This window comes from Cydia fagiglandana, chromosome 2, assembly GCF_963556715.1.
Source record: "Cydia fagiglandana chromosome 2, ilCydFagi1.1, whole genome shotgun sequence".
Taxonomy (NCBI): Eukaryota; Metazoa; Arthropoda; class Insecta; order Lepidoptera; family Tortricidae; genus Cydia; species Cydia fagiglandana.
The window spans coordinates 970,320-992,283 of NC_085933.1; the positions used below are offsets into that span (position 1 = coordinate 970,320).

General features: G+C 37.0%; 2 protein-coding genes across 4 annotated transcripts in view; one reads left to right on the plus strand and one right to left on the minus strand.

Moving 5' to 3' along the window:
- The first annotated feature begins 629 nt into the window (after positions 1-629).
- Positions 630-3,304, plus strand: LOC134674002 (uncharacterized). Of its 3 annotated transcripts, XM_063532069.1 has the most exons (3): positions 1,499-1,645; positions 1,942-2,809; positions 2,948-3,304. In XM_063532069.1, the coding sequence occupies exons 1-3, from the start codon at positions 1,547-1,549 to the stop codon at positions 3,151-3,153; spliced, it is 1,173 nt and encodes a 390-aa protein (XP_063388139.1). In that variant the 5' UTR covers positions 1,499-1,546; the 3' UTR covers positions 3,154-3,304. The 3 variants fall into 3 exon arrangements, with proteins under 3 accessions (XP_063388133.1, XP_063388139.1, XP_063388130.1); XM_063532063.1 differs by lacking the exon at positions 1,499-1,645 and adding an exon at positions 630-758 and having other exon boundaries at positions 1,942-3,304; XM_063532060.1 differs by having other exon boundaries at positions 1,942-3,304.
- Positions 3,305-5,166: 1,862 nt separating this feature from the next.
- Positions 5,167-21,964, minus strand: part of LOC134673879 (scavenger receptor class B member 1-like) — a 353,882-nt gene continuing 337,084 nt past the window's right edge. Inside the window, exons 2-13 of the mRNA XM_063531937.1 lie at positions 18,006-18,072; positions 16,916-17,010; positions 14,334-14,497; positions 13,285-13,432; positions 12,159-12,252; positions 11,625-11,731; positions 9,887-10,011; positions 9,516-9,639; positions 8,952-9,096; positions 8,265-8,383; positions 7,689-7,814; positions 5,167-7,204 (exon numbers count right to left, since the gene is read on the minus strand). Of these exons, the coding sequence (XP_063388007.1) occupies positions 6,941-7,204; positions 7,689-7,814; positions 8,265-8,383; positions 8,952-9,096; positions 9,516-9,639; positions 9,887-10,011; positions 11,625-11,731; positions 12,159-12,252; positions 13,285-13,432; positions 14,334-14,497; positions 16,916-17,010; positions 18,006-18,048 (1,554 nt within the window). The 5' untranslated portion in view covers positions 18,049-18,072 and the 3' untranslated portion in view covers positions 5,167-6,940. The remainder of the gene's footprint in view (positions 7,205-7,688; positions 7,815-8,264; positions 8,384-8,951; positions 9,097-9,515; positions 9,640-9,886; positions 10,012-11,624; positions 11,732-12,158; positions 12,253-13,284; positions 13,433-14,333; positions 14,498-16,915; positions 17,011-18,005; positions 18,073-21,964) is intronic.

Genomic DNA, 21,964 nt, shown 5'->3' on the forward strand with positions numbered 1-21,964 from the left:
TGTGTTATTTCGAACGTTAAGTAGGGTATATAAGAAGGCGCAAAGTGTTTAGTTCAGGGGGTCATAGTTTACTTAAGTATAACGAAGTCTCAAATTAAATTTTATAACATTAATATTCGCCTCGGAACCAGGATGAGCATTACAGCAACAAAAAATAGGCTTTCCAAATAAAAGGTCTCTTGATTTATCAATGAAACCTCTTCTCTGTGTATAATAAGGATCCGGAACAAGTTATATTGCCTATCCTCCTAAGATGTCCTTTTATAAGGACAAAATCAAATCGAATTTGGAACTATAATGGAATAAAAGAAGGCTCCAAATTGGAAACTGCAATAAATGACTGGGACTCAGGAGTCTATGTTATTGCATTTTTTTCGAGAGCGATATTTTGTTTTATAGCACCACCGAGATTTTAACCCACGATTTTTGACCACCACACTCTGAAAGGTTAAAAAAAGCTATTAGGTTTTTTTCTCATGAGAGTATCGGTTAGGGTCTGAGTGGATAGAGAAGAGTCGTAGAATGTAATATATGGGCTCCCCTACATTTCACGACTCTTCTCTTTCCGCACAAACTTTAGATGCATTTCAATTATGTACTCGTCCTCGAGAATCTTTTGAATTCGGCCGCATCGTCATTCACCATTTTCATTGTTCCTGATAAAAATGAACGAGTCAAACTCTGATAACGTTCAGTAGTTCAGTGGACATTCACGCAGATGGTCAGATTTCATTTAGGAGTAGGATTCGATCACCATGGTAAGTAGTTTAAGCATAGTTTAAGTTAAGACTTAAAACCCTTTCCCTTATATTTGAGTCTCAAGTACCTACTGAATTAAATATTCCGTTTGTATGGGTGCAGCATAAAATTTTGCTTTAGATTCCCTTAACATTGTGATGTCTACAGGAAAGACACGAATGTGTAAGCATACCTACCTACTATAATATGTGTATGAGTATGACCCAAATAAAATAACTCTCCATAACAGTGCAGTGGCGGCGCCTCAAAACTTTTAGTAGATAGGCCGTTTTCTAACTTTGCATACGACTTTTTCTTTTCACTTTGAGCTCAATGAAAATTGTACAACTGGGATTTGAGTTCAATAGACGTCCCGTCACTATGCATAATCTATACATTGATGTTAGCATCATATTTTAAGATTTAACGCAATCAGAACGATTTTAATAAATCTCATCAAATAATCATCATAATCTGAATAAAAAATATATCATCGAATATTGTCTTCAAGCAACATCAGCTTCCGACACGTTTGTAAGTACTTAACTAAATAATAATTTTATAAAAACGTATAAGTATTCTACTAAACCAGTCTCCTTATGGTTGTTGTTATCATAGTCAAGATTTTCAAAGAATAAAAACTGACATTCGTTTTTTAATGCATGAACATTATGTAAATCGAAAAATTACATTTTATGGCTGACGCGAATATTGAATAGCTGTGTTACACAACCCCATACAGTGGTAAGGTGCCTGTATTTTACATATAAATTCAATGTTATAAACTCATATAACTATTGGTACCAAAATGTATCCGTGTGTTCAATTCATAGATCACTTGAGCTGCCTTAAAATCCATCGATTACTGAATATTTTCTATAATAATCAGTGCTACAAAATGGACAGTGTAAGATTTTGATATTTGAATAGATATAAACTAACATAGGTGTCATTAACTACAGAAAAAGTGACCAAGTCCTCCAGTGGCCGAGGCCGGAATCGAACCGGCTAGGCTAGAGGCACTGAGAACTGGTAAATTTATCTTTAAATTCTTTAATATAGGACATGTATTTCAGGACTATTAAAATCTTAAGATACAGCTGCACAAAAATATTGTACTTTTCAATATTAGTGGTGTATGTAGCAAGATTAAACATAGTTCAGACTTGGTAACCAGAACCGACTTTTAATGTCTTGTTACAGAGACCATGGATATCGGCAATCATATTCTTAGTTGCTATGCGGACAGTAAACGTACAATTTGCGATGCCCATGCCAATGTTTCAACCAGCTCCACCTCCACCGCCCATGGTCATGATGGCGCCACCGCCGCCACCCGTACCAGTCCCAGTACCCTACCCTGTCCCAGTCCCTGTTATAGTGACGAGGAGAACCACTACTACTACCACGACAACCGAAGCACCGAATGACGGTGATGAGAAGTGTGCAATTGCATTTCCTTTACCTTTTGGATTTCCCATGCCTTTCATGTTACCACAAGCGCCTCCTCCAAGCTTCTGCGCTGACAAACCGAGGCCAAAGCAATGTCCTCCCTGTCCACCGTGCATTTGCGCTCCAAGCTGTACACCTGCGTTTTACTCGTTTTGCTCTCCGTGTCATCAGAGGTGCAGATGTAAAAGTAATGGCGATACTCCGAGGCCTGAGCCTCCTAGACCACCGCCACCCATTCCTATGGTACCAGCACCCATGCCCATGGTACCCGCACCCATGCCTATGTATCCTATGCTACCTCCCGCTCCAGGTCCTGTTTTCATCTTCCCCTTGCCACCTTTCAGACGTCCGCCGCGAAGAGTACCCATTGATTCGAAGAGCTCGAGCGAAACTAGTGATTCTTCATATTCTTTACATTCTTCAGACATTTCCTCCGACACAAATACTGATTCTGACGAATATTGGCATCGCAGAACAAACCGAAAAATCAAAAAAAGCAAAAGACACTCAAGTAACTACCGAAAGAACGCTAGAAGTTTTGAAACGAGTGATGATACAGGGACAGTTGTAGATAAAACGAAGCTTGTAAAACCGATGTTATCCTACATAAGCAAGCAAGGTAAAGTGAAGTTTCAGAAAAAGATTAGCGAGAATGATGCTGCGCATTTGATGGGGACGGAAACAGATAGATCAAAAAGCGTTGAATATCCTAAAACGAAGCTTGTAAAACCGATGATATCCTACATAAGCAAGCAAGGTAAAGTGAAGTTTCAGAAAAAGATTAGCGAGAATGATGCTGCGCATTTGATGGGGATGGAGACAGATAGATCAAAAAGCGTTGAATATCCTAAAAGTGGTCGAAGATCTGCGGTCGGTGGGAAAGATAGTAGAACTGTCATATTCAGTCCGCCGCCAAACAAGAAAATTACTAACCTTACAGTATCTTTTGATGTTGTTCAATAATTACAATATTTTATAGAAGATAAGTGTTGGAATTGAACCGACCAAGTGCGTTTTTAGTATTGCGATATAAACAGGTAATAAAATCAAGTTTCTCTTCTTGTTTGTAAATGTTATACTTTTATATTTATATAAATTAATTTTTATTATTATTTTTTGTTATTACACTGTTCTCTGTAAAAATGCATAGTCTACCTATTACGTAAGTATGTAGGTAGGTAATAGGTATAAGGTATACTAATAGGTAATAGGTAATAGGTAAGGTATAAGGTATAGGTATAAGGTAAGAGAGAGTGGAGTCTTTAGTAAGAGTTCTCTTTGGCGCTTGTGGGTAGTTCGGGTACGGGATCCTAAAATGGACCCCGTTCTATTTTTATTTTGCTATAGATTTCGATGAAAGCTCACTAACTAATTTTAGGGATTCCTACTTCTGAGCGGAATAAATATGAAAACAAAACTTATCCCGAAAACAATGTCGACATTTATGCAATTTTTTGTTGAGCTACGAAAACGTAGGTACGATATTTTCGTAAAGAATTTTTGGGACATACCTACTGTGAGATTGCGCTTAACTATATTAGGAACTATCACCCCCACAAAATAAAAATCGTTTCAAATAGCTGCTCCTTTTCCACTCCGATGTATGCACCTGGCCTGGAACTTGTATAACAATGAGTTACCTTACATAATTACCTTCTATAGATTTCAATTTCAATGAACAATCACTGATTACGTACACAAAGTTTCCTTATATCAAAGTATGAATCAATTCAGCTTTCACCATTACCAAAATGCGCTCTATACTTTACGCAGTGTTCCTCAACCAAATATTTTTACCAAACTTTGACTTCCAAAGTTTGTCAGTAAATGGATTACCTTTTGATTACAATCAGCTGCTAATACAACAATATATGCAATCGAATCTCCATAAACCAAATTTAAACAATACTGTTGAAAACACTACATCTACAAAAAAACCTGATGAAGCTATGAAGCCTTGCTGTACCGCGGCTGGTTGCTTTGACAACTGCCCTTACCCTCTGATCCCTGTACCGCCTGTACCACCTATGCCACTTATGTATCCGCCACCACCACAAGCACCAATCGTGGTCCACGCGAGAACATTCTTCGAGCCAGTGGAACACGACCATCCCCCGCTCAAGGATATACAAAGACTGATCAAGAAAGACAGGAAGAAGTATAAGTGCAAACATCAATATAGCTCTAGTGATGAGACAGATGATAGTGATTATTACACGGACACGGACACGGACAGTGACAGTAGTTCTAGAGATTTCGATTATTATGGGCGTCATAGAAGTCTGATACATGTGAGAAGACCAAAAAAGAGGCATGCTTAAAACAGGGAGTTGCTAAGTTTTTTACGTGAGTAGTGTACAAACAGCAACACTCCTAACTGTACATGCATCGGTGGACCTTATTACAAAAGGCATAATGATGTAGGTATAGTTGACAGTGTGGGCGATGGTATTCGTAGAAAATTTTGGTGAAAACTGACTGGGCTAATTTTATATTTTTTGAAGTACTCCGACACCGAAATATTTTGGAAATTTGTAAAGGACAGAAGGCCAGGTTGTAAGTTAAAATATTTAACTCTTTGAACGCCAAGAACCTTTAAAGGCGCCGTAAGAAGTCGTGCCCGTGGAGTCAGCTATAGCACCGTACGGTATTAAAGTAACCTTGGACATTTGCTAGCTTATGGCGTGCGGCGTGCGCGTGCGCAATGCGCGTAACTTTCTCGGGTTTAACAGATGGCGTTCAAAAGGAAAAAAATCTTCAATTGCAATTTGTCGGTATATAAAGTAAATAAATATTCTTTTTTCTAAATTAATCGCAATATTGACACTTCGCTGGCCCAATATTACAAAGTTCTAAGTTTCACTTTTATCGTACTGAAATTTGAACATTGTCATAGTGACATTAAGTTGAATTTCAACAACTGTCTTGAAAATTTAATGTAACATAGAACCCTGTAATATTGGGCCAGCGACTTATCTATCGCGAAAAAGGTTTTGTAAAGGAAAGGTGTAATTTTCATATTATAATTTTTTTATTTACAATAGCTTATTTTTGTACCTTTGTTCCTTTTTTTATTTTCAACATATTATTTTTAAAATTGTATAAAATATAATTTATATAAATCCGAAACCAAAAAAATTATCTACCTACTTATAATATTTACATGGAGTGTGAGGACGTATTGAAAATAATATTTACGAATTCGTATTTAATTACTAAGTAAGTAAAATAGAACATTTATTCAACAATCGATAAAATATCAATCAAAATATAGAAAAGCATACTTATATTTTTCGCAAGAAATTGGCAATTATGTGAAATTTATCAATGTCGTTAAACAACTTAAACACAATCTGCAATAGAATTAAATATATTTTTTTTATTAAACATTTGTGATAATGGCAAATATATAGTTGGTCAAACCAATTTGTCAGTCAGTAAGAACCAGGAAAACTACACTCAACCTTTTCTTCTGGGTACTAGTGCAAGACAAAGATAGTATGATTATCTCTATCTATCATTCAAATGAGACAGTCCTTTGACAAACTATAGATATCATATTTATTTGGATTATTTAAGATAATCTATAGGTGGTAATATAATAAAAGTCTATTAATGAACACAAAAAATTGCTCAATTTAAGTACCTATATAAATATTAGGTAAGTATGTTTTACGTGCCTCCACGTATCACAGTAATATTTATTTCTAAATGTGTATTCCCATCTGTCCCCACCTTGATCACGTGGGACGGGGACAGATAGGAATACACCCTAAAATAACCTAAATGGATCAGTATTAAATACTTAAAATCCTTAAACGCATTTCCCCTTGTAAATTAAAATTAAATTTACAAATGACTTAAATACTCTTATTTATTCTAGTGCAAAATATCACTGCTTGAGCAAAACGGTGTAACCCTGTATTAGGTACATTTTAAATATTTTGGTGCGTTTTTATTTATGCAACTTGCGGAAAGTTTCCAAAGATTTCTAAAATATTATCTAGATATCAAAATTTCGCAATTTATGAAACTTTTCGATAGCACATCAGTTACCATGTGTGGCAAGTCACATGCCGTGACTTGCTTGCTGACAAACATTAAAACGCACCTTTATGATTATCATAATTATATGCTACGGCTAGCACCTATCAACGTATAAACTATGCCTAATATACGGGATGGTCTAAAACACGAGCAAAAAATTTCACAATTTTATTGTGTTTAAATCACTTAATTACTTAAGAATTCTACTCGTTTAAATATTTGCTCCTGTTTCAGTCCCACCTGTAAAAAAATATAAGTATAATAGTCTCAAGCTTTATTACAGCCCTATGCAAATTTGCTGTACACGGAATATGTCAGATTTGCCTCTGCTTTGCTTGGTTAATTACAGTTACGGCAATTATGCGCAGTGAGGCAATACAACCACCTTATCCTTTCATTCGACAAAATATAAAAGTTCACTTATATTCAACTTTCTTTGAGTTGTCGCTAAATTTTTTCATGATTTGCCGAAAATTTAATAGTTTTGTTCAACTTTACTTTCACCTATTTCACCCATAAGGTTCCCTGCCTACTGAGGCCTTAACTCCGAACTTCGAAAATCGAAATTTCGGTATCTCTATTACCTAATGCAAGAGCGATAGAAAAGCAGACAACGAAAATTCGATTTTCGATGTTCGCTGTCTAAACGCATTACATTCGTTGTCTAATGATGATGACACAGCTGGGTCCTCAACTAGACTTATCACAAGAAACTATTGCTTTTAGAATCAAAGTCCATCAACGGGACGCACAGTATCGTCGCTTTCTTCTCATCACTCGGGGTCTGGTACTCAATAGCTCTTTCATCAGCGCAGAGCCACGTTCTGCAGACTTGGACGAAGGAATAGGTTATGAGAAGGGTGCCGAGGATGTACAGTGATATCTCGACCGCTAAGAAGATGGCAGGTCCAGTCTTATACATGAGATTGAGCTGATCTTTGGTGTGTTCAGGCAGAGCTGGGAGTATCTGCAATAGACACAACGTCTGTTAATATTGTTATGACCTAACGTTTTCTGGTGTAGCAAAATAAAAATATATAATAACCGAATTAAGAACGAAGACAGTTAGCTTGCCTTGAATCTGTACTTACAGAGTGACAAGAATTTGCCAAAGTTTTAGCTTAAAGATCATTTTTTACAACAACATTTTTGGAAATGCTGCATGGGGAAACCTTCTTGAAGACCGGCCATCTTGCAAAGTTTTTGGATGACATAAAGATGATGATGATCCTATGTTATCTTCTAGGAGATAGGAAGTTTTTCCACCAATTGTCCTTTATCACGCCTATTTAAGAACTTCTTCATCCATCTCCATATATACTAAATGATCGATCTAAGGGCAGCGCTTGGAATTTCTTGGTTGTCAAGTGGCCGTAACCAAAGTCACGAATTCATTTTCTCCCTGGATAGGGTAGGGTGTAACATCCAGCCCTGTTTTCTTAAATACTTACAATTTTAAAGTATCCAACCGGCACAACCATGCCGGACATGGCTTTGGCCTCATCATTGAAGCTGACATCTCCCATCACGATGTTCACCTGCACTGTGAACTCCGTCTCTATTACGGCTCCGATTTGCTGCAAATATGATAAATATTTTTATTTAATGCTGCGTACACAAAATCCCAAAACATGAAAGTAAATGTTAATGACTTTTCCTAGCCTTGTCGGTCCCTGTCTACAAATCTGGAGGTCCTTGGATTGGTATCCTAGTTATTCATCATGAATATTTTCCTTTCTCATGAGTGAAAATACAAACATCGTTATCGAAATTTAAGAGCTGCGCTCTTGTCGGTGAAGCGATCTCCAAGTATTTCTTTCCTTGGCTTTTTCCTTGACAGCCTGATACGACATATAAACATTTAAGAAAGCATTGAAGGAGATGAAGAAGGAGAGATCTTTCATTTCAATGCTCAACATTTTACCACTTTGGCCGTATTTTAAGGCCTTATGGGAGTTCATGGTCAAAAAAATCAAAAGGTCAAAGTTGAATATAGTATGGATTATTCAGAACTGATTGATCCTTACCGGTTCAATGAGAAACCGTCCTCCGTGCTTGGCCTCGTCCGGTTGAAGGCCATCGATCCGCTCGTACATTTCAGGAGGCGCGTTTAGAAAGTGCGCGTTGGACATGGCGAGAGGCAGACCTGGAAAGGCGATGGAGTTTCATGCTTGTAGGCCAAACTGAGTCGTATTGAGACTCAGGTGACTCAGGTTGAATTAACCCTTAAATTATTGTATAAAATAAATAATAATAATTTAGCCTAAATACGTCCCACTGCTGGGCACAGGCCTCCTCTCAAGCACGAGAGGGTTTTGGGCTATAGTCCCCACGCTAGCCCAATGCGGATTGGGGACTTCACATACACCTTTCAATGATTGTATGATTATTATATTATTATGATGTTATGTTAAAAACATTCATGATAAGTAGGTAACATTTTTCGAGTTTTTTACCTATTTTTCTGTAAAATTTTGTATGACGGTTTTTCTACTTATAGGTCATCATCTGGTAATACGACGACGCAGTCCCAGTACATGTCATCTTGAAACGTAAATCATTGTCAATAGAGGTGATAGCACAGTGTCTTCTATTGGACTTTAGCATTTCGAGAACTAGTACCAGCACCTTAGTTCAGAACTCAAAGCTTTGGGGGCAAATTTTGAAAGGCTACGAGTATCTTGCTACATCCTTTCGAAGTCATCAAAACTCACCATAAAAACACGGCGAGAGATCCGACAGTCCGTCCATGCAGATCCCCTTGCCACAGAGGCACTCGTTGTCCTTCCCTGGTGAATACGTCCGGTTGCTGATCTTGTACACCAACGCATCAGCTCCGAAGTCCATGGTGATTTGCTCCTGAAAAGGATAAATGTCTAAATTACTTACAGACGATATTCCTGATGTAGGTATACATAGTCAAAGATTCTGACTTTTCGGTTCCATGGTGGCCCAGTGCCCTGAGTAAGTAAGTACTAGACGCTCAAACTTCAGAAAATTATGTGCACTTTCTGACCGTCAAAACTGCTAGATAATGATAACTACACTAAGCTTAAGACACCGTTGCGAACCCGGCTTCAAGCACCTAGTCCCTCTTTTTATTATACATATATCTAGGTGCCCTATTAATATCTACTTTAGTTTATTAATTTTTCCTATTACTGTTAATTATTTTTTTATTTATATAAAACTCCTGACATGATCAATTCGAAGTGCTGACAAATAAAATCACCTAATTTCTGAAATTTTAAAAATTTCCTGATGCCTGATAACCTTACCTGGTAGTCCAGCTCCAGGAACCGGCACAGAACGTTCCGGAAGATCCGGATTTCCTTGTCAGGGGTCATGTCGTCCGGGTAAGCCACGCCCTCGTATGCATTGATGAAGGTGTTGCATTTTGTTCTGAAAGAGGGATATGAGGATAAAATACGAAAGCAAAACTTGTCCCAAAAAATGTATATAATTTACATACCTTTTGATTTCGTAACTGAGTGGAAGCTTTTGAAACATGGACATGTATATGTGGACTTACGTTGAATTTGTGCTTATATTATTCAGAACAGGGAACTCTATCTATTCTTCACCAGAATGATGAAAAAAATCAACTACAAACAAAATAATAATCGGCCCAGTTAGTGAAATTCCTTACCTGGTCGTATTATCCTCGTACCCCCAGGGCCGTAGTCCACTGACTCCGTTCAAGGACTTAATCTCAAACTTATCAGCATCTCTTGCACCAACTACAAGCCGATTCGGGACCGTCTTGTCGTATAGCTGAAAAACAAAGAATTTATTATTATTCTCTTTATTTATTTTCCATCAGATTAGGTATTTTTATAATATGAATATAAAAGTAAAATACAAAAACACTTGCAAAACAATAATAGTACATTACTACAGAGGCCGGGACGAAAGGGGTTGCCGGCCGAAGACATATAGACGGCCGAGCGAAGCGAGGCCGGATAGGTCTGAGCGCGGGCAACCCCATTTCCCGCCGAGGTATGTATAGTGCTTTTCTCAAACATGTAATGAAATAAATAAAATAAAAAATCCACGAAACCCAAGTTTTAATTATAGAAACAACTAAAAGTAAACTACACCCAAAATATAACTAACACTTATCACGCGTATGTTTTACACGAGTCGTGGATTTTTACTTCCCGTATATTTTCATGTATCTTTGATTTTTTCGCCTAGTATCCGCCTGATTGTCGTTTTCGTCACATAAGTTTACATAGTCTTTCATGTTGATATCATGTTTCATATACATCGTTGCTTTATGTATGGAGTAAATAAGTATAATTTCCACAGTGTTGACGATTTTGTAGTTACTTTCATTTCTTTAAAATATGCCACAAAACTGTTTCTAATAAACTTTAAGCCATTTTTCTTAGTTTCTCAAATAATAAAATTGCCATAAGCAGCCATATACATACCTACTTCGTCTTTGACTTGGCGGCAGAGGCAATAAGTTATTTAAAATCAATTCTGCTTACGCTGCCAATTCCAACTCCTACGATTACAATTAATATTAATTTCATTATTTTGTCGGAACTCGTATTAAAGTAAAAAAATCAACAACGCACCATAAATCCAATAAAACAGAAATACAGAATGAACATTTTTAAAAAATATAACAATTAAAAAAAAATAACTAAGCGTGTTTGAGTAGACCCTTTTACCGCTAAGGTTTATATGAAATATTTTAAATGTTTTTATTTGTGTAGTTAAAATTATAGAATTTGGCTAATAATGTATTATATTTTATTATGTTCATGTTGATTTTATACAAATAAAACTGCAAATTATAGCATACATTGTTTTTTGTTTTTTTTTATAGGCGTAGTGGCAGAGTGTCATTACGAACCATAAAGCAAATACTGCCACTAGTTTTTTTTAATGGCTGAATGCCACGATGCTGTGGCACAAATATCTGTGAAATGGAAATTAAAAAAGAGGACTTTGCCGGCCTAGGCCTGCAAGATTTGTATGAAATTCCATTATCTACCTCTTGTCCTAGCCGCACCTGAAACGTCATACTTCGCAGCCTATTATAAGGAACATAACCTCAATATTCTATTGCATGTTTGAGAAAAAATACATATAAACACATTATAAAAAACCTAACCTAGGGTGCCGCCAGCAGCGGGGCAAGGCCCAAGCTACCGTATTATTATTATTATATATAATACAATACACTCTTTATTGGACACCTGACGAAACTCCTCGGTACGGAGTGAAACATGTCGAGCATTTTTCGATGTAAAATACGTGAGTATGTAAAATACATACCTATATTTAATATGTCTGTGTCTTACATTTGAAGGTCAGATTGAAAGTTTTGGCATTAAACCGTGTTTCATTTCTGACTCTTTTTACTTACGTACCCTGTCCATGATCCCCATCTTGGAGAAGTGTATCCATCCGGGCATGAACGTGTTCCCCACGGTGATGAGGGCTTCGTCGTACCCCCACAAGTACTCGTGTGCCGGGACTGCAACATTTAATACATTTAATATAACTTCATGTTAACGTTTAGTTACTTAATTTTACTTTATCATAAAAAAGAAGAAAAATAGCCTACTTCGGCCACATCTACAGAAATAGTAAATACGACATACACTAAGAAATATAATGGAAGGCAAAATAGAAGGTTTAGGAAGACCTAGAACAACATGGAGCAATAATATTAAGGATTGGACCGGTACCAAGGACGCCGCCACTCTTTCAAAAACGGCAAATAACAGAGAAAACTTTCGCATGATGATCGCCGACATCCGATAGGATATCGCACCATAAGAAGAGGAAGACTACATAATTCCACCAATGAGGGCTTAAAATTCCTACAGAAGTTCTAAGGATTGGAAGTTTTTTACGGACGAATTCGTGGGCAAAGGGTATAAGTATGCTATATTACTTACCAGTTATGATCGCTCGTGAGTCGACCTGTTTCTGCAAGGCGTTGTAGCCGAACCGCGTCCAGAATGGGTATGAGGACATCATGGCCGTCATGCTCTGAGGAGGAAAAGTTATCAAAGTATATATAATATAATATTAACAACTATATTTGTGTGTTTGGTCGAATCCGAAACTTCGAGGCCATCTGTAAAGCGTTCTTTTTAGGGTTCCGTAGCCAAATGGCAAAAAACGGAACCCTTATAGATTAGTCATGTCTGTCTGTCTGTCTGTCTGTCTGTCTGTCCGTCCGTATGTCACAGCCACTTTGTTCCGAAACTATAAGCACTATATTGTTGAAACTTGGTAAGTAGATGTATTCTGTAAACCGCATTAAGATTTTCATACAAAAATAGAAAAAAAACAATAAATTTTTAGGGTTCCTCATACATAGAACTGAAACTCAAAAATTTTTTTTTCATTAAACCCATACGTGTGGGGTATCTATGGATAGGTCTTCAAAAATGATATTGAGGTTTCTAATATCATTTTCTTCTAAACTGAATAGTTTGCGCGAGAGACACTTCCAAAGTTGTAAAATGTGTGTCCCCCCCCCTGTAACTTCTAAAATAAGAGTATGATAAAACTAAAGAAAATATATGATATACATTACCATGCAAACTTCCACCGAAAATTGGTTTGAAAAAGATTTGGTAAGTAGTTTTTTTTTAATACGTCATAAACCGTAAACCGCAATTTTATTGTGTTACTTGCTGTTACGGAACCCTTCATGGGCGAGTCCGACTCGCACTTGGCCGCTTTTTTCACACAGAAGCGCTACGACAGTATCTCGGTCGCGAGATAAACTACCTTTTCATAATTTGAAAAAGATACGTACTTTATCTAGTCCGCGGTCTCTGTCGTGGCTCTATACTTTGCCTACTCTACTGGTATAATAATAATTGCGCACAGTTTTCAAAGGAGTTTTCTTTCGCGAACGTTTCGAGCTGGTCTTCTCAGAAGGCAGTACAAGGTTCTTCAACCAGGATGTATACAGAGATTTAAAGGGACTGTAAGAATTTAGGTACTTATAGGCGGATTGTATGCTTGTTAGCCACCGCCACCAATGTGTAAAAAATCATATTTCCTCACCAGCATAGCAATGTTAGGTATGGTGACATTGATGTCCTCTGGGCGTCCGATAGACTCCTCAGGAACGAACTCTACATTCACGTTGGGCGTGTATCGCACCACACCTTCTTCTAGGTCCAGCTCTAAATCATCGTTGGAGCGAAGTTCTCTGTAAAGAATTAAACATTTTAAACCTATTTAAGTTACGGTTTTCTCCAAACTACAACAAATTTTCCTTATTACCTTAGTTAAAACGCGTTTTCACTATTTTAAAAAGATAGGTGGTCATCACGCAAAGGACTATTTGACTACTTACAACCCGCGCTCAGAGTAGTTTTTGATGCAAGTTTCTAACTAGTATTCGTACTCTATGTGAGTGTGTTTTTTTAATAGATAATGGCGACAGTTAATTTAAAAATAAAAGAGAACCATATGAGCTGTCACAGAATATAAATTTTCAGATACTTAAATGGTTTTTTACTGTTTTGCAGCCATGAACAGTTTATTTGGATTTTTTTTTAATATTTATTACACTAGCTTAACAATAACCTCTCATTTGTAGCTAAAAGGGTCGATCTCCTGCATCTTCATGTTACGGTCCCTTTAAGGAGGTACGCCTTCAATTGGACCCCCTCTATCCCTGACTATTTTACACTCATACTCATAACCCCGTGGGCTAACTTAACAACGTCAATCCGCGAGCAGCGTGGTTTTCGACGCATAATTTTCTGATACATTTATTCTTGTGAATCTTATAAACTACTTGATTCATTTTAATGATATATGTAATGACTATTTATTTGTCAGTGTCTTATTGCCTTTTTGTAGTTGTTCACTCATAACGCGGAGGGCTAACTTAGCAACGTCAATCAGAAAGCAGAGTGGTTTTCGATGCACAATTTTCTATGTGATATACATACTTATTATTTTAAATCTTAAAAACTACCTAATTAATTTTGATGATCAAGATGCCTATCAATTTGTCATTGCCTATACATGTTTAAGGTTATGTGTTATTTAAATAACATACAAAATGGCGGCGTCGCTCTAACTTAACAATAACCTCTCACTTGTAGCTAAAAGGGCCGATCTCCTGCATCTTCATCTTATGGTCCCTCCCGCTCAGGAACTCCACGGGGTTGGTGACATTGAAGAGGTATGCCTTCACGTGGACCCCCTCCACCTCTGACTGGAGTAGGTGGTATGGGAGGGAGTTGGGGGCAATGCGTGTTTGCTGAAAAAAAAAGAGTTGTTAAATTAGGTACGAGTATGTTTCGTGATTTTCAAATATACTAAATTATATTAAAAAGCGGCACTTGACTTGCGATTCCTATCAGTTCCTGATTTGTCCTCATTGCTTCATATTTGGATTAAAAACTATGTAATTCTCGTAGTCACAGATTGCCTCAATATTTTTGTCTTATATGTTTTCATTAACACATTATCTTATGGTAACGTAAGTGACGTCATGATATTCATGGAATTGTAAATCAATTAGTATGTTATTGTCACTATATAATTGAACTAAGTTATTATACACGTTAAGTATTATGTCAATATCTTACAACGGAATTCGACATCCGTATTTGACAATTGCTAGTTGTCATAACTTTTTAGCAATAACTAGTAAAAAGGTCATTCATAGCTTTTTATTGGTAGTTACACTAGTTACCTACTGTTTGTGATTTCGTTAATTTTAACTTAACCTACTGCCGAAGAAGAGATTTTTTTCGTATCAATTTTGTGTTATAGATTAATACGAGTAATTTAGCTACTATCCCTTGTGTGTGCCGTGCTCGGATCACAGAAATATGAATATGGATTCCTATTTGAAATTTGTAATATGATGTAAAGTTGGCAGACTCATTGTTTATTTTGCTTGACTCTGACCACGCTACGATACACTACGATGTATGTACATATGAAAGTTATAGATAAATAGCAAGAATATATCAAACCATTAAAATTACAATGAAAGTACATATCTCACAAAAATGTTATCATTTAGGTTAAATCTTCAAAAAATAATTAATTCGCTTTGCAAATAACGAAGGTTTTGAGGTAACAAGTCAAACTGAAAACCTTTTTGACTGACAGTTAAAAATTAAGGAATACACGTACTGGCCTAGTACACTTTACAACGTATTGCTAAAGTGGTGTCAACTGTACGTGAGGATACCAAAGCGAGAGAGTTACACAAGCCTTTAATATTCCATATCATGTCCCACCTTGAACAGAAACGGATAGAATGCTAAATTTACAAGTAAGTACCTCTTTCCTACATTCACTATAATTTATCACAGGAAATCCAGAACATGTTTAAATAACCATATGCATTCCGGTTTCGGTTTAGGCTTGGTAGAGAATCGTAAAAATGTTTTGTTAATTGAATGAAAGAGACAAATAATACTACGATAATATTTAACGCAATGAATACGTAATTTTTACATACATCTAATTTGTGACAGTAATGTCTCAACACGTACAAAACATAGCCAATAATTATTCGCTGAGCCTTTTCACGTTCATTTGGTGCCAAACATAACCTATTCATATTTAACCCCATACCTACTACTAGTAATATTATAAATGCAAAAGAACGCGGCGTACGTCGGTTGTCCGACAAGCAACACTTGCAAGTTGCAAGTGCTCGCGCGGTTAAAATTAAATAAAAAGTTAATTATTTATTTTATTTTATTTTAAGTTAATTATGGCAAAGTCCACGGTCGACGCTTTAGAAAAAGTGGTTAAGAAGTTTTTACTACCGATAGAAAATAAAATCGGATGTGTTTTGACGGAGCTTAAGAAGCTAGAACAGAAATTATCGAAATGTCTGTCTTATGTTACTCCTCCACGCTTAAACCGACTAAACAGCTAAACCGATAAAGATGTAATTTGTTATGGAGATAATTTGAAGCCCGGGGAAGGGCGTAGGAATCGTAGGACAGTTTTTATCAATTATCATCTTCATTCCAACCCTGAGCATATAAAATACTCACTAGAGATGCAACGGATAGTTGTTTGGCCGGATACCGGATATTCGGCCTGACCATCGGCCTGACCATCGGCCGAATATCCGGTATCCGACCGCCGAATATTCGGCCAACGGAACTATACCTACGTTTCGGTTTTTCAGGTGCGCATTCTGCAGGTTTGACCTGTTTCCTAGTAAACGTTCGCGCGGACTCATTTCTAGGTTCGAAATGAGTGCGCGTGCAATTCAGTGGAATGATTAAATTGTTTTAAAATAATAAACAAGTACTGTCCCGGAATCCAGGACAATTTACACTTCGATAGCTAAAATTTGGGAGCAAACGAAAAAGCTGGGCTTTCAATCAGCATTTAATGACAACTAGTGTAAAAAAGAAAAGGTAAAACAAAATACCATAAAACATAGACAAAATATATAAAAAGTAAATAACATATCAAACCTCCAATTAGTCCTCGACAAGTACGATTATGACCGTGATTGTTTCTTAAATCCAATTATGTTTACTCTGAAATCATGCAATGTTACTATCCGGTATCCGGCCGGATAGTAGGTCACCATACCGGCCGAATAGTAAAATAATAGAAACTTTAAACACAATAATGGCCGGATAGGCCGGATACCGGATAGTAACCGGATATCCGGTGCATCTCTAATACTCACAAACTTAGCTATGATGTGGACGGGATTGATGGCCATCAGTATCGCTGATATGATGATGCACAGAACTCCAACAAAAAAGGCGATCATCAGTCTTCCTGCAAGGTATAATAAAATTGTGGTTGAGTCAAAAATTATTAATTGATTGATTTGCAGGTCGATTTAGCCCCACACTAACCCAAGCTTAATTGTTACGTACAGTCACCAGCAATAATATGTTACTCTTTGAAGGCCGCAAAAATATGTGACACGCTCTTATGGCTCTACAAATAAGATCGTGTCAGATGTTTTTGAAGCCTTCATTGTGTAACATATTATTGCAGGTGACTGTACTATCAGCTGTACCTTGGATACTAATGGAGTAATTCATAGACGCGCTAGAGTCGAATCGCGCTAAGTTTTCATGCCAAGTGCGAGGTCAAGTATGCTGCCAAGTTTGTGCAAAGTTAGCCTGGTCAGAGTCTACAAACCTGAATTAACTAATTTTGTCTTTACCTGTTATTATTTGACTCATGTATTTGTAAGATAAGGGATAAGATGGGCTTAGTCAATTTGTGTAAAAAGATCCTATAAGTAATATTTTATCGTGCCGTGTGGTGCCGGCATCAGATGGCCTACCGCGAACCACGTTCGACGTGTTTGCTCTCTGTCTCACTTGTAAATTCGTACGTAAGTGTGACAGGGAGGCAACACGTCGAACGTGGTTCGCGGTAGGCCCTCAGAAAAGAATAGCACCACCCCATCTCGTCCCGTGGGTGTCGTATAAGGCGACTAAGGGAAAACTGGCGACAGATATGCATATGAGCAAGGCTCGCCCGTATCCTTAGCGGGGTCCTTGCTCATAAGAGCTGTGCACGCGCCACATCGAAAAAAAAAATATATATTTATTATTTTAAGATGGATAAGACATAAATTAACTAATTGAGGCTTAAAAAAATATTAAAAAGGGGTTAATGACTTTAAAAAAAATTAAAAACTTTTTAAACATGAACAAATTTCGCAAGCAAAAAATACCCTAACCAAGATTCGAACCCAGGGAAATCGCTACCGATTAATATAAGTATTTAATTAAAGTAAGTAGGTAAGTACTTACTTCTCGCCATCAACTTGGCTTCTCGGGTCGTGTTGAACGCCATGGCTCATTGGCAACATTCGATCCACTGAAACAATAAAAAAAAAATTGCGACTCTTATATACACAGTGTTTTTTTTGATTTCCGTTAATTTCAAGGGTGCATTCTTGATGTGTCTTTTAATTGAAAAACACATTTTAAAAATAAGTTACGGCAAATATGTAACAATTACGAATGTAATACGATCATTTGTATTCTTCTGCTTTCATAAGTAATAGTTATTGATTATTAAAAAGCGTTTTTCAATTAAAAGACATGCCAAGATCGCTTACCTTCTTTGAAGTTCTTTCTAATGCTAAAAAAAACGAACTATACACTGCGTGGGCTATCAAATCCGCTGCAGACTTTGTTTGGTGCGACTTTATAAAAAAAACAATAACTTACCTAACTCTAAATGTAGGGTCCATGCTGTACACACATTTAAACTTAAAACATCTGAACCTAATACCAGCTAATACCATAGATTGCGTCGAATAAATGATTATGATTATGATAAATCTGTATGTGCTTATGCTACCCCCAATTCCGGTGTTATCCCATTTGTCCCCGGTGGGTATAGATGGGAATAGACGCTACATATAAATCATTCCCATCTGTCCTCGCCTCGTCTGTTTACCTTTAAGTAATTCTTACGCTTAGCGATAAGAGTCAATGTGGTTGTATTTTTATTTAACAAATAAATCAATATAAATATTATAGGGACATTCTGACACAAATTGACTAAGTCCCACGGTAAGCTAAGAAAGTTTGTGTTGTGGGTACTCAAAGAAAGATAATATATTATATACAAATACTTAAATACGAATCAGAAGTGAGGAGATCCGTAGACGAACTAAAGTCACCGACATAGCCCACCGGATTAGCAAGCTGATGTGGCAATGGGCGGGCCACATTGCACGCAGAGAAGATGGCCGATGGGGTCAAAAAGTGCTCGAGTGGAGACCACGGACTAGCAAGCGCAGCGTAGGACGTCCACTCACAAGATGGACAGACGACCTTGTTAAGGTCGCCGGAGGACGCTGGATGCGGTTCGCTTTCAACCGGTACGAATGGAGGTCCAAGGGGGAGGCCTATGTTCAGCAGTGGACGTCTTATGGCTGAGATGATGATGATGATGATGACTTAAATACATAGAAAACATCCATGACTCAGGATTCGAACTCAGGACCATCGGCTTCATTAGGCAGGGTCACTACCCACTCGGCCAGACCGGTACGTTAAGCTGTAACAAAGTGTACCTTAACAATTTTACTATTGGTGAACCAATAAATATTTAAAAAAAAACTGGCCAAGTGCGAGTCGGACTCGCGTTCCAAGGGTTCCGTACATTACTCAATTTGGTAATAGGGAATGGTAATTTTTTGCCAAATTTTCTTGAATTACTTACTTCTAAACTGTTTATTCTCAAATTAAAAAAAAAAATAATTATATGGTTGTTTTCTATATGTATTTAAGTATTTATATATTATATATATCGTTGTCTGAGTACCCACAACACAAGCTTACTGAAGTTAGTTTTCTTGAGCTTACTGTGGGGCTTGGTCAATCTGTGTAAGAATGTCCTATAATATTTATTTATTTATTTATTTTATATATTTGAGATTCACACAATGAGCACTTTCATTTAATAGGTACCTATATAACATGATATAGTTTGAAAAACTTTATATTTTAATTTTCTCAGTTACCCCCCAAAAGCAGCCTCCTTGTTTAAAATTCATTTGTTTACGTTAGTTACATGTCCGTCTTTGGGTTACAAACATACATAAATTTCAACTTAATTGGTCCAGTAGTTTCGGAGAAAATACGCTGTGACAGACGGACAGACAGACGCACGAGTTGTCCTATAAGGGTTCCGTAGCCAAATGGCAAAAAACGGAACCCTTATAGATTCGTCATGTCTGTCTGCCTGTCTGTCTGTCCGTCCGTATGTCACAGCCACTTTTTTCCGAAACTAGAAGAACTATACTGTTGAAACTTGGTAAGTAGATGTATTCTGTGAACCGCATTAAGATTTTCACACAAAAATAGAAAAAAAAACAATAAATTTTGGGGGTCCCCCATACTTAGAACTGAAACTTAATTTTTTTTTTCATCAAACCCATACGTGTGGGGTATCTATGGATAGATCTTAAAAAATGATATTGAGGTTTCTAATAATATCATTTTTTTCTAAACTGAATAGTTTGCGCGAGAGACACTTCCAAAGTGGTAAAATGTGTGTCCCCCTAAAATAAGAGAATGATAAAACTAAAAAATAAGTGTTCCGTGAACAATGTTTTGTACGGAACACTAAAAATATATGATATACATTACCATTAGGTCAGGAAATGAATGCTCAAAAAACGTTGTAGAGGGAAATGCTTGGAACACAATTTTTGACTCCGTAACTTTGTTTGGACTAGTTAGGAGGTGAACATATCAAAAGTCCCTGGTTGTAGCCCCGGTGCTGGGGGGTAGAGGGGGGTAAGAAGGTCGAATTTTTCGGTTTTTCATTGATATCTTGGAAACTTTGCGTCTTAGCGACATGACTACTAAGACAAACCGAAAGCTGATAAAATTTGTTACAAGTTTTATTCAGTCAAGTTTTTCGATATCTTGAATAGTTTTTGAGATACCCGCTCTTGAAAGTTTATTTAGGGATTTTAATTTTATCTTGATATCTACATCATTGAAGCTGTTAGGCCATGTTTGGTATCATTTTCGTACAAATCGGGGGTGCTGAATTCATTTATGGTATCACATTAACACTATTTCGAAGTAAAACCAAAATTTAAAAAAACATATTTTTTTAAATCCCTCTTCACGCTTAACCCGCTGAACCAATTTCGTTGAAATTTGGTATAGAAATAGTTTCAGTCTTGACACAGGACATAAGATAGTTTTTATAACGAAAAACATCTTTTGAGGGTGTGAAAAGTGGGGTGGAAGTTTGTATGGGGAGTCAATAACCGCTGAACCGGTATAGATGAAATTTAGGATAGTATACATCTGTGATTTAGATGAAAATGATACTAAACATGACTATAAACCTTACCTTAAGCAGTATTAACCTCAGGAATGCAGTTTCGTCGACGAAGTTGAATTCCCCCCATACTCTATTTCACAACTTTAAAGGATGATTATTGAGATATAAAGTATCTTATGTCCTGTCTTGGGACTCGAAATATCTGCATACCAAATTTCAATTAAATCGGTTGAGCGGTTTAAGCGTGAAGAGGAATTTAAAAAAAAAGGTATTTGTTTAAAGTTTATGTGTTTTTTCTTAGGTATGGTGTCAATGTGATACCAAAAATGAATTCAGCACCCACGACTTATACGAAAATGATACCAAACACGGCCTAAGAGCTTCACTAGTGTAGATATCAAGATAAAATTGAAAGCCCTAAATAAACTTTCAAGAGCGGATATCTCAAAGCCTATTCAAGATATCGAAAAACTTGACTGAATAAAACTTGTAACAAATTTTATCAGCTTTTGGTTTGTCTTAGTAGTCATGTCGCTAAGACGCAAAGTTTCCAAGATATAAGTGAAAAACCGAAAAATGAGACCTTCTTTCCCCCCTCTACCCCCCAGCACCGGGGCTACGGCCGGGGACTTTTGATATGTTCACCTCGTAACTAGTTCAAACAAAGCTACGGAGTCAAAAATTGTGTTCCTAGCATTTCCCTCTATAACTTCTTATTGCTTGGCCTACATGCAAACTTCCACCGAAAATTGGATTGAACGAGATCTAGTAATTTTTTTTCGCTTAACAAATGTTGGTCAGTATGAGGAGTACAGCCTACAGTTTAATTTTTTGTTTTGCTCATATTACAGGCCACACTCGGTATATTAGGCTAGAACACCCAGGTCCGAACCCTGTGGAAGGGTTCCCATAAGGCTGGCTGCGTTCCCCCTTTGGATGGCTATGCTTTGGT

What these genes read in the sequence shown, in the direction of transcription:
- LOC134674002 (XM_063532060.1), top strand. Translation starts at nt 1,547, where the DNA reads ATGTATCCGTGTGTTCAATTCATAGATCACTTGAGCTGCCTTAAAATC. An exon ending in AGTGCTACAAAATGGACAGT is followed by an intron (nt 1,646 to 1,941) that starts GTAAGATTTTGA and finishes GTCTTGTTACAG; the next exon opens with AGACCATGGATATCGGCAAT.